Source organism: Bombus affinis, chromosome 12 (assembly GCF_024516045.1).
Source record: "Bombus affinis isolate iyBomAffi1 chromosome 12, iyBomAffi1.2, whole genome shotgun sequence".
In the NCBI taxonomy this organism is placed as follows: domain Eukaryota; kingdom Metazoa; phylum Arthropoda; class Insecta; order Hymenoptera; family Apidae; genus Bombus; species Bombus affinis.
In genome coordinates this window covers 4,157,997-4,170,814 of record NC_066355.1, presented here as the reverse complement: position 1 = coordinate 4,170,814, position 12,818 = coordinate 4,157,997, and the positions used below count along the sequence as shown (strand labels likewise).

Genomic DNA, 12,818 nt, shown 5'->3' with positions numbered 1-12,818 from the left:
ATTTAGCTGTGGCTGGCTTCGGTTGTCCGTCGGATCTTACCTCGAATCGAATCGAATCGAATCGATTCGTCTCGAAGCCAGGACTGGCTAGCAACAATTACTTTTATCAGAGCCACAAGGGACCCCGAGGCTCTGCTTATACTTCGACGAGCAGCAACGACCGATCGGGACCCGATCGTAGTACGGATGCAGAGATAAAGCAAGCCGCGTGGTCGTTGTTTGTCGAAAGACAAAGCGCATTATTATGCACGTCGACGAAAGTTATGCGTCGTTCGGCGAGCGCTCGCGCTGATAACAAGCTCGTTGCGATATTCGAGGTGTCCGCCGAGATTACATCTCGCTGCCTTCTTGCGCTCGAATCGTGCGGCATATATAATATTTTGGAACGACTGATTCCTTATCGAAACTTCAGGTGAACTTTCATTAATTACACGACAACGAGACTCCGGTGTGCACGTTCGTTTCTCTTTAAGATTATAGTCGCTTGATAGCTTAGGTGTTGCGAACGAAGGGTTCTGCTCTTTATTTTAGAGAATGCGTTACTTACGGGAAATTTTAATGCGCGGATAATATGCAGAAATATAGATACAAGATCTGCAAAGTTGATTAATGATTGTAACATTTAATGAGCGAAACGAATTTTTATTCGATCGTGTTTATAAAAATATAAATTTGCATGGGTATCTGTGATAACGAAATGAATGTCATTGTACGAGATAGATATACGCGATAGTGTGAAGGAATTGCAATTAGAAATAAGTTATTTATTGGACATTTAAACATGTAGATAATATGCAGAAATATACGTACAAAATATCCAAAGTAAATTAATCGTTGGAAGGTTTTGGGAGTGAAAGAATTTTTCATTCGATTATCACGTTCGTTAATTGTGCCAGAGTATTTATAATAATGAAACGAATAATATTCTCCGAGATATACGCGATAACATAAAGGCACTGTATACTACACGTTTTGAAATTTGAAAAGTAATTTACTGAATATTTTAATATCGAATGGAATGGTTGTGGTGAGTATTAGGTTTGAAAAAAAAGATAGAAGATTTTTATGAGGTTTTAAAATCCAAGTAATTTATTTTGTATAAAATATCTCCTCTATATATAGATGATCTGCATCTCAAATAGTAGTTTATTTTTTTTTTTTTTTTTTTTTTGCAAAAACTAGAAAGAGTGTTACTCGCTTCGAGTTCGCCACTTCCTCTTGTTTTTATACGAATATATTTGCCACATAGAAAAAAATAAGAAAAGAATCTATCGGATGACGACTTCACCGTTTAGTTATATAATCTTTTTCGCGTGACCTCTCTGCGAAGAACACCAAAAGACCAGTCGGAGTAATTCACCTCGCAGCGAGCCTCTAGTTTCTTTCCTTTGTTCAATTATATAGATATATATATAATATATATATTATGCAGTGACTAGTTTCTTCGAGTAACTAACAGTGATTTACGAAGAAAGAAAACGCAAAGAAAAAAATACAAAAAACGAAAGGCAAAATGAAGTATAAAATGTAAACTCTCTCTCTGTGCCGCATTCTCTTCCATCGCACGTTCGCTCTTATTCTATCCAAATCCGAGTGTTATCGAAATGACAACAAGAACAAGAACGCATTCGGGTACCAGCCAATTAAATATCTTTCTTCCATCTCGATCTGTATTATGGCGAATTATAATACTTCGTTTCACGCGTGCCTTGACAGCGAATCGTTCAATTATTTACAATCGACTCACGTGGCACACGATCTTGAAAATGGCACTTTGGTGCACAGTACACACGATTATTCGAACGATCCACGCGTTTCTTTCTTACTTTATTTTTATCTTCTTCTTCGCACCGAACGATATTAAACGGAAAAGGAAAAAACCAACGACCGACGATTCCATCAACGAACAAGCGTTTTCTTCGATTTCGAAAAATCACGTTTATCGCGTGTACGTCCGCTCGAATCGATCGAAGACGGAAATTATGAAGAAACAAAAAAAAAAAAAAAAAAATAGGAAATAGAAAAAAAACGAAGATGGCACGATAGCTTCACGGGACCGCTTCAAGCGGCTGCATCGTCTCTTCAGCAACCATTTCCTGCTTATCTTCGGCAAAATTTCTTCGAAGGGCACACACACACACACACACACACACACTCTCTTTTTAGGATTCTCTAAGTACAGTTTCGTAAACGCGCCCATTCTCGCCGATTGTTACACGCACACGTCGAAATTATTTACAATGAGACGACGAAGGGACGGGAGGAGAAGGAAATAAAAAACGCACAACCATCTTTTTTAAAACTGAGAAGTTTTAAAACCGGCAATCGATCCGATTTTTCTCTCCATGACCCTCCCAGAGAACACGTCGTCGTTCTATAAAGTCTGGGTCCAGTTTCTCGGCGCGATGTGTCGTATCGATGATCTCGTTTAAAATTCACGGCGCTGTCCACGGGCATGAATTTTAATCGAAATCCAGGTACTCGATATATCTGTCTCTTAATCTCAGTCAAGCTAATACGATTCACCGAGAAACCAAAGCCTTCGATAATTTTCCTGGTTCTTCTACTTAATCATATTAACTCGTTTGTACTCCGATCAACGCGTAAGGCACTTCGTCGATTGAACCATTTAACAAAGTACTACATATTTAGTAAAGGAACGTGTCGAAGGAATCCAAAGACTCCTTATCTTGGGACAATCACATTGTATTTACTTTTTCGAAAAGATTTTCTCACCACGTTTTTAACAACCGTAACCCATGGGAACAGCGACACCGGGACAACCACCCTCCTGATGTTTCGTCAACAGTGACATTCTGCTGAAGGTTTTGCTGCACGATGTGCACGAATACTTCTTCACGTCACTGTGCGTCTGTAGATGCGCCCTGAGGTTGCTCCTGTCGGCAAAGGCTCGCTTGCAGTGCTGACAGCTGAAGGGCTTCTCTCCTGTGTGCGTTCTGATGTGCCCTTGAAGCAGCCACGGCCTGGAGAACGCCTTCCCGCAGAGATGGCACTTGCAGGGTAACGTGTGCGTCCTGATGTGCATCTTCAACGCGCCCAGGCTGACATACACCTTGTCGCAGTATTTGCACGAGAACGATTTTTTCGCCTGTCCCTCGGCCGCCGCGCAGTGAAATTGTTGATGCTTTGACAGGCCGGAGTACGTCGAATAAGATTTGCCACAATCGGGACATTGGTACCTGGGCGACGTTGTCGACGAGGAAGACGAAGATGAGGACGAAGACGAGGATAAGGACGTTGTGGAACCACTGGACACCCCAATTTTTTCGATTTTCGGGTTCGCGATCGTGGAGCTTGTCGATGTACTTCCAGCGGACGATCTTCCGCTGTCGCTTCCAGGCGAAGATAAATCTTCGGGTGTAACTGGTGGAGGCGACCTGAGCGATCCAGAGCTTAAGGAACTCGTCGGTGACAAGCCACAATGGTCAGGACTGGCCCAATGAGCGTAACTCCTTGCGATCGGTCTTTGAATTGTTGGACAAGTTAATGCACCGTGCGGTGGCGGAGAAATCGATGGATGATGCTCCGGTGACGAGTGAGGGTACGCTGGTATCGGATAGGACGGATACAACTCTGTTCCCGCGTGGTGGTAATGATGATAAGCCGTCGGATAGGGCAAATAATGTGGCGGATAGAGTGGAGCTGCTCGAACCCAGGCTGGGGTCGCGTAATGCGCCAATGGTTCGACCGGCGTGTTCAAGTTTAAGGGTTCCAGCGGTGCCTTGCTCGCCATGAAGTGCAACGGCGCCGACGTGGCTGTCACCGCCGTCGATGACGAATTATCGTGCTGAATCACTTCCACTCGCGCTTTCTTCGCCACGAGATGAATCGGTGCGATGCCTACCGGTGGCGTGATCGCTTTCGTTGGATAGTGATGATGATGGATGTGATGCACAGGGTGCACGTGATTGTGCATCGTTGGAGAGACCGGCCTGGTTATCAATGGAGGCGACAAGGACGTTTTGATGACCGGCGAAGGAGACCTGGAGACGCGTTGCTCCGGTTCCTGTTGCTGCTGATGTCGCTCCGCCGTTTTACTCAGATCCTGCGGCTTTGTGCTCAGGTTCTCTGGCTCGGGGATATCGTCCATCACGACATCGATAATCTCTTCTGGAAAAGAGAAAGGGAAACGTCGTTTTAGACGATTGATTCTTTTTGATAAACATAGGATCTTGAAGAAATTTCGTCTTAGACGAACGATTATTTTCGTTGATAGGATTTGCAAGAGAAGCAAAGTTCAAAGGCTAAATTGATTTTTCGGTGGTGGAAATATCGAAAAGGAGGGGCGACATCGGAGAACGAGTTGAAATAATCAACACTTACCTTTAATTACTTCCGGAACTTCTTCGGCTGGCAGGACATGCACTGGCCGCTTTTTCAGCGGACAGTGGCTGTAATTGTTGTTCTTCTTCACGAAGCTCCTCGGTGTTTCTTCGACCAACATTTTGATCACTTTTTGTTTATATCCGCACTGTTAGAAGGTTTGCGTCGGCAGTTCGCAGGAACTGGGCACTGCGAAGCCGTATCGCCGCGGTATTAATCCAATTATTCTCGATTGCTCGGCACAGATCACACCAAGTACAAACTGTCAAGATAATCCTGGGGTACGTGATCACTGCACTGCGACACACATATAACCGATAACAAAACAGTCCTCTTTCTTTCGTTCGCTGGTGAAATCCACTTTTTCGTAGCGAACATACGAACGACCCTTTTCGGCAACGTAATATCGATGTCCACTATACGCTCGTCGAGATTAAACTGAACTTGACTGTTCGATCAAATGTGCTCCATTAACGAACGATACAGAAACGGTATACAGGAAGAGAAAACGGGGTGAAGAAAAGAAAAAAGAAAGAAAAGGAACGAACGATTGGCGGGTAAATTCGATGATACGATGTTCGAAGGGACATAAGAACTCTTAACTGTGAAAACGGTTCGGCTGCAAACCGTCCTCTGACTGGCAGGGGGATGCGTTAGGGCCTTTTATAACAGTTGTCCCCACCAACTAGGTGCAGGTGGCCCGCACGTGCTGCCTGACCAATACAGGCCCGCGGGCCCCGCGCTACCCGCCAATAGGGGACGGTCGGTCGCGGGCCATCGACCAATCGCAGGTTGGGCATCTGTTCTGCTGGCTTGCGTATCCCCCTCTCGCTCCCATACAACAACAGGAGGTGCAGGATGTTCATGAGTGCGACGCGATTATCCTGCTACACTCTCCTCTCCTGCTGCTGTTTTCTCACTCCCTCTCTCCTCCTTTTCCTTCCTCCTTTCTTCTACCTTCTTTTCCCCTTTTTCGTACGTATCGTCCCTGTCCCTCTTGAACCAGGAGGGGGTACACAACACTCACTGTGTCCTTGTCCCTCTCGTTCTCTTTTTCGCTCTCTGTTCGGGCTCTGTTACGTTGCGTTGTTGTACAGAGAGCAGATGCTGGGGCCTCAGCGTAACGCTCACCCGCCCCTCCGCCGCAGTTGCCGCCCCTCACCGCTCGAGACCTGGCCCAACGACCCGTCACCTCTGCGCTGTCGTCAGTGCACATGCACCACCGATTCAACGCAAACGTGTTTTCCTCTCTTTCCTACTTGTTCGTTTATGTGGCAATGTTCGTACAGGGGTACGTTTGCACCCTCCCTATCTTTGCTCCGTTGCTGGTCTCACATTTTTCTATTCGAATTTCCGTTCAGTCTACCTGAATCTCCCCCTCTCGTTCTACCTTTCTATATCGAATAAGTTGCCTCACAAATGTGTACGTTTTTCTGTATATATACATAGAAATGCATAGAAGTGCGCGTTCTCGAGTGTCGCATTGGCTGCTGTGCCGTTTCTTTTTTTTTTTTCCTACACGCCAGCCGCCTTTTCACGTGCTTACAGACGAGCAAGGAGCTCGCTGTGTTGGTATATACGCAGCGATCTGCCTGGTTCCCCTTTCTGAATTTCACCCCTCGTCCCTTTCTCGCCGCCCCGCCAGCGCGTTTCGAACGTGTAACGGTCGTGTCGCGTGCCAAAGCATCGCCCACGCGTGCTGGAACCCACACACGCACGTGCGTGCAGCGAGGGACCAGCATGATTGTGTGCGCGACCACCCTCCCCTCCTTCCCTAGAGTAGGATTCACGAACGGAGCCAAGCATTTTTGCGCTTGAGAGAGGGAGGATTCTGCCTGCTTCCATTAATGATCCCGCCACGCGACCGCTCACGAGATCATCCAACCGATAGCGGTTTTGTTATTTCTCGTATGTGGAACAGAATCCACGACGAACGTCGTTCTCGCCATTTTTGCATTCAAGGGGAAAAATATTTGGAAATGGCTATAGGATGCCAAAGATTTTGTGAAAATTTTGTAAAAGATCTTTGGCATCCCAAGAATGCGGCGTTCTAACTCTATGAAATTCCTATGAAAAATCGTGAATTGGTTAATTTTACTATTCCGTAGAAAGAAGATCGTTTTATAAAATCGTTAAATTTACTCGGAAACTACCGTATAGTTAAACTATGTATGTAAACATCTATGTAAATTTACAAATATATTAATACGATTGAAGAAAATGGAACATAGGTAAAGGATTATTTTACCTACTAAATAATGCAACAAATGTTACTATATTTCGTATGCATTCTTACATTTTTACATGTCACATACATTTTATGGATTTTTCTACATTAAATTTTTCACAAATATTCGTTCACAGTTTAATTATTAGTAAATACTTTGCGTCATGAAAGACAATATTACGAGGGCTTATGCCATTTGATGGTAAATAGGAATATTGTGCGTTGTTCAGTTATACAGATAATCAACTTGAGGGTTTGAACCTTCTTTATGTTTAATCTCTATACCTGATCACTCTGTTTTTCAACGTTCATCGACCATGGGATTGTCTAATACAATCAATGGTAAACATCGTAATCTATGTTTAGAATACGCAGAATTAGAGATTTGTCAGTTGGTTTACGAGGCAAAGGTGCAACCGGGCATTCCGGTCGATCGATTTTCCGTTTCGTTCGTCGATGTGTCACCGGCACTAAATCAGGTTATCAAAGCGCCACGAAATCGGCCGAATCGATTGAGAAACGATAAACCATGGCCCGAGACCGGTATGGCAACGCGGAGGGGCATGATTTTTGATGAAGGACCCTTGTACTTGTCCTCGTAAACAGCTCGTTCGTTGTAACACTTTATTCGTCGAGCTGGTTCCGCGATCGTTCTTTCGGATTATTTCGTAATAAAGGTGACAGCATTCGTGAACTAAATTTCGTGGTAAAATTTAAAGGACGCGATTGGGCGAGTGGTTGTCTTGAAACGAAACGGTTCCACCACGCGGATTCAGCGGCGAAGGCAGACAGCTGAATCATCAAGCGCCGAGTCTGATGATTCGAGGGAATTTGAGAAGAGCGAGATGATAGTTCGTTGAAACGTGTTGGTGGCAAGACAATGGTGCGTTGTATTTAAATTAATTGCCAAGTACCCCTTTTTTCCGATTATGCGGCTCTTTATGACATCCTACATTTTGTTTTCGTTGTATCAAATTTCTGTAGCTGTACGAACGTACCATTGAATGAAACGAAATTTAATATTTAATTTGGAGCTAATTCGTTTTAGAAATTTTCCCAAAATATTTTTTTCACAAATATATACTTGGTCATGTATTAAAAATCGCGATTAAACTTTTCAAGGATAAACTTTTAAATCGAAACCAACTTCGTACTGCCAAACAGTTGTCATTAGAGACGTAATGACTTAATACACCATCGCATTAAGCTAAACATAAACACAAATATCGACTTTGAAGACTCAAATAAAGCAGATAATCGTTTGCTGTTACTTATTTATCGCGCCATCATTCGTCGAGAGCAGACGCGATATTCTCGTCGTTCATTATCGACGAATGTGCCGAGCCGACGTTTATACAGGACGTATTAGTCGAAATCGCCTGCATGTTCGCCCCCTCGCGTTATAAATTTATTCGATCGTTAAGCGCGACAGAGAGGTCGATTCGCTTGGCGATAAACGTGGCGACTCCTCGGGGAACCGAGGCCGCGTGACGATTCGAATCGCTGAAACGTTCCACCGCCTCTTGTTCCTACCGACTGCGCCCGCGTTGCTCCATTTTCTCGCGTCTCCTCGCGCTGCTCTCGCTTCTCTCGCTTATCTCATCGACACCCACGAACCGGCGTACGGCCGCTGTTCGTACACGCGAACCGTGTCCTTACACAACGGCCAGGGACAATGCGTTCCAAGGGGTGGGTTCTGGTCGAGAAATCGACGTCGATTCCGGGTGAATAAATAATGGAAGGTAATTGTTTCGAACTGGTGATACATACATAGCGATAGGCAGAGCTTCTGGAGTTGAAAGATTAAGTTATGGCATCTTCTGGTGACGTTTCTAAAAAGATCAAGTTTTGGAATGTTGGGCTAGTGATTCGAAACTAGAAATAGAAATTTAAAGATGCAAAAATGTACAAAATGTGCAAAAGTACAGAAATACCTGTTACAATGTTTAATGGATAAAACATATTTCTGCTTAAATTTCATTTACTCGTCTACGTTCACAAGAATGTGGATTTGCATGAATGATAGTTAATTTACAGTTTTGTCTAACTCCAGCGCAAACGTTGAATGTTGCAATGTCTTTACGATAGACTGTAGATGTGCATGATATCATAGCGGAAAGGTGACGAAAAATGATTTGTAAAACACGTGCAGGGAATTTCGCTCGATAAGGGTTGGTTAATCGCGCATCGAAGGTTACTGGAATCTTTCGTTTCAAAAAGTGGTAGAAGAATCATAAATCAAATCAAAACAACGTAGGTCATTTGGCATTAATATGTCGATACGCTAGAGTATCAAGAATACGAAGAATATCAAGTTTTTCTCTTCACTTTTCTGATTCATAATATTTACATGTTCGAACGATCGGTTCTCATGGTGCTTGGGATTTACGCATGGCTAACTCATTGACTTTCAAGTTCGCTATGTTGAGCTTGTCCGAACGTTCGTGCGAATTCATAAGCAATGGAAAAGAACACACAGAAATAAATTTTCAAATATTAAAAAAAGCGGGATATTTTTACTTTTAAATTCCAATAAAACACGATCACAACTTTCGTATGATTTTCATTAGACCAGCTACTTTCAAAGTGATTTTTAAACGATAGATATTCAAGAAATAGTTACAAGTGGCCAATGATTTAGGGAAGAATTATAAAGAATAGGATGTTAGTATACAGGCCAATAAGTCATCAAATCATCCATTATCCTATTTTCGCGATGGAAATCACGCGCTTCCTCGTGTTCCCCCGACTTGTCGCTTATCTCATAGACACCCACGAGCGGGAATACAAGCGGTGTAATGTAAAAGTGTCCTGACACTCGACGTGCGGACAACACGGCCAACGATCAAAGGGACGACAAACAAGAGCAGTGGTCATCGAGTTTGAGCCGAGCCGACGCGGCGGATATGCCGCGTTGACTTAGCACGCGCACCACGAGTGATCAAACCAATAACAATTCCTGTCTCGTGCAACAAGTAACCCGATCGACACGAACAAGCTGGTGACACGATTGTCAAGTTCCTATGGAATCACCGGTGATTAGCGTTCGTGCGAGTTTCGTCATAGTCAATAGACCGTAGAAAAATCTGTGTGCATATTAGAATATTAGTAATTGATTATAAGTATCAGGGAAGATTAAAGTCCACTATAGCGTGGAAGGCGAACGACATCGAATCTTTTTTAAATTCAAAATAAAAAATTTCAAATTTTTTAATCATCGTCTGAATTATTTTACTTACACGCAGATTATTGTTGCAAATTTTGCTTTTAACAAATCTGAAAAATTCTCGAGATACGTATCGATGCCTCTGGTAAATTACGCGATCATTTGTTATGTTAAATATTTAGGATATTTTCCGTTTAAAATAAAACTTCGTGAAAAAGTGACGTGATTCTGAAATTTCGCTTAGATTTTTGATTTTAAACTTCTATGATGTTAAAATGACATATTTGTAACCCCCGGGCATTTTAGTTTTGTTAATAGCATATTATAATTGCTTTGGTCCGTCGTATTGTAAACATTCTTCGCTTCAATGCAGGTTTAGAAATTTAAAAATAATAATACCTTATAAATTGCTAACCGTTACAGAAACCAGGAAGTTCATAAATAGTTTAGATTAAGATTCTTTTCTTACAGGGAAAAAATATACCTATACGTTCCCATTATTTAGATATAAGTGTATTATAAGAAAATACCATAACATAACAATGGTTTATATGACGAATATAGTGCTCGACTTACCTGCTGGCCAGGTTGAGTCATGTTTTGTTAGAAATATAGATTTACCTGCAGGTTCCCGTTATATTATATATTATATTATATTATGTTATATATATATATTATATATATTATATTATATAACATTGTATATATTATCGTTATATATCGTTATATAATATATGATTGTATATATATTATATAACGATTGTTTATATATATATAATACGAACGTAAATAGTGTTCCACTTACCTACTGGCTGGATTAGGTTATATTTTATTACAGCTGCGATCTTATTCTATCCCCGTAAGTTTGTGACAACAGAAGGGTACATGGATCAGCGTGTGGTATGATTGCCAGTAATCCGGCATCGGTAGACGAGCTTTCGGTTATACGATCCCTTTTTACCATAATCCGCACAACACACTCGTATCGAAAGGATGAATCGTGCACCGGTTGCCTCGCGAAATGATTTACCTGCGTCTTCACGATGGACGCGACCTAAGTGCGCTTTTAAACGCTATGTTAGACCAAGCATACCTATATATCTGTCTACCCTACAACCCTTCTTTCACCTCGATACGATTTCGCGGGCCAATAAAAAAATGCGAGGCGAGGAAAGAAACATCAGAGGAGGACCTGTATGGTTGGACGGCCGGTTATTCCGGTAGCTGGTTCCGCTATGGTATTTCGTTCCTTTGATCGTTGCCAAGGCGAGCAACGAGTTCACGAAAAGTGCTGCTAAATTATATCAAATACTGGCTGCGTTAACTCGCCTCGCTTTTTGTTTGCCCCGTGCACTCTGTGTACTTATGTGCGAAACCAAGGGGGACATTTCACGTTTTCCTCTATACGTCGTTCCTGTATTTCGAGTATACGCAGGTTGTTCGAAAAATCGCACTTTTTACCAGCCACTTACTTACTTATTGTGGAAGCAGGTCTCGCAGACGAGATACGAGTCCTGATACGTTGGTTCCTTCGTGGGACGGGTAGATTTTTGAGGTTTGTTGGATCGAGCGTTGTTCTTTCGCTATTGTTGGAAAAAAAGCTTGAGAATTTTGGATGGAAGCTACGTCCCAGGGGAGATGTTCGCAGATTTAGAATTGGGGAGAAGAGGTTAAGCATCGGGCATTGTAGGGATTGTAATTTTATCGCAGTGGTAGATATTTTTTCACCAACTTGATTAAAAATTTAAACAAATTGGTACGTTAAAAATAACAATTTTATTAGGCGGCACGTCCAATTTCTTTTACAAAATTGATTAAAAAATTACGTGATCGAAAAATTACCCATTTCACAGTGAATACACAGGAATAATGTCAAGCTTTACAGCATAGAATACAATCGATAGAATAACACATTTTTTAAACTTGCAATTTCAATCTTTTTGCATAATTAGTTACAAAATTATACGATCAGAACGTTACATGCTTCAATAGTATATAACGATAAGCATACAATATACACAAGCATGATGTTAATCTTCCAATCATAAAATACGAAGCATAAATTAACTAATGAAATCCATAGGACGTCAGAATTCGAACAATTGCGAAACGGATAAAATGGTAACGAACCATCAGTTTGTGAATTGAAGCTCCAGTGGGTCAAAGCAGTAAATTACATGGTATAATGGAGGTACCGAAAGGTGTGACCAGTCAAATCCAACGATATAGGAATGCACGTTCAATTTGAAACTTTTAACTAGTCTTGCGGCCTACGTACATTTCTACCGGTCGTGATTTCGTCCGGCCGAATAAATCTGTATAATTATTATGGCTTCGTACGTGTACATAACGGATGGCCTAGGCCCAGTCTGAGCGTGGAAGGTAGCCCCATCGGAAGGAAGCTGGTTTATTTTTTTGTTGTGCCGCCTCGAGGAACGAGGGGCACCCCATAAGCCTCACCTTTGAAACACCTGGCTATTACCGCTGGATGTTTTATATATACGTGTGTTATATATTATATATTATATATACATATATATACCACCATATGTGACTGGCCCCACCGAGACCAGCGTACCCATTTTCGTGCATCCCCAGACATGTGCAGAGTATACTCTGAATTGAAGGGAGGCAAAGGTCCCGTTTCCTTTTTTCTCGTGCCGTGCAATTGCTCTTCCAGGAATGACCCTGAATTTTCCACGAAACGGTGAAGATTATGATTTATTATTATCTTTGTAGCGGTTAAATTAGGAGTTGATCGTGTTTCATTGAAAACTTCTATGGACTGGAAGAAGTTTTCTTTTTTTTTTTTAATATTAGTAAACAAATTTTATTAGCGGAAAATTGTTATTCCCTCGTGATAGTTAAATTAAGAATCGATTATGGATTCCTGTGAAGAAAATAGCTTTTTATTTATATATATATTTCTTATTTAAATAGCGATGGTTAAATTAGCAATACATCGTACTTTGGATATTAGGACGTTTGGAATCGTGTTTGGACATTGGCAACATTCGTCATGCTATGAATGGCTATACGTCACTTCTATTAATTTTTATTCTAATTATTAAGTTTTATCGG

The 12,818-nt window shown here is 41.9% G+C and overlaps 1 protein-coding gene and 1 long non-coding RNA gene across 2 annotated transcripts in view; both read right to left on the bottom strand.

Annotated features, from left to right (window-relative positions):
* Positions 1–1,085: 1,085 nt before the first annotated feature.
* On the bottom strand, positions 1,086–4,977 carry LOC126922492 (protein escargot-like). Its single transcript, XM_050735070.1, has 2 exons — positions 4,345–4,977; positions 1,086–4,131 (listed from the first exon to the last, which is right to left on the bottom strand). Exons 1-2 carry the CDS (start codon positions 4,463–4,465, stop codon positions 2,744–2,746), a joined length of 1,509 nt encoding a protein of 502 aa, XP_050591027.1. The 5' UTR covers positions 4,466–4,977; the 3' UTR covers positions 1,086–2,743.
* Positions 4,978–11,644: 6,667 nt separating this feature from the next.
* LOC126922502 (uncharacterized) overlaps positions 11,645–12,818 on the bottom strand; it is a 177,515-nt gene continuing 176,341 nt past the window's right edge. Inside the window, exon 9 of the long non-coding RNA XR_007712808.1 lies at positions 11,645–12,627. This is a non-coding gene — a long non-coding RNA (uncharacterized LOC126922502). The remainder of the gene's footprint in view (positions 12,628–12,818) is intronic.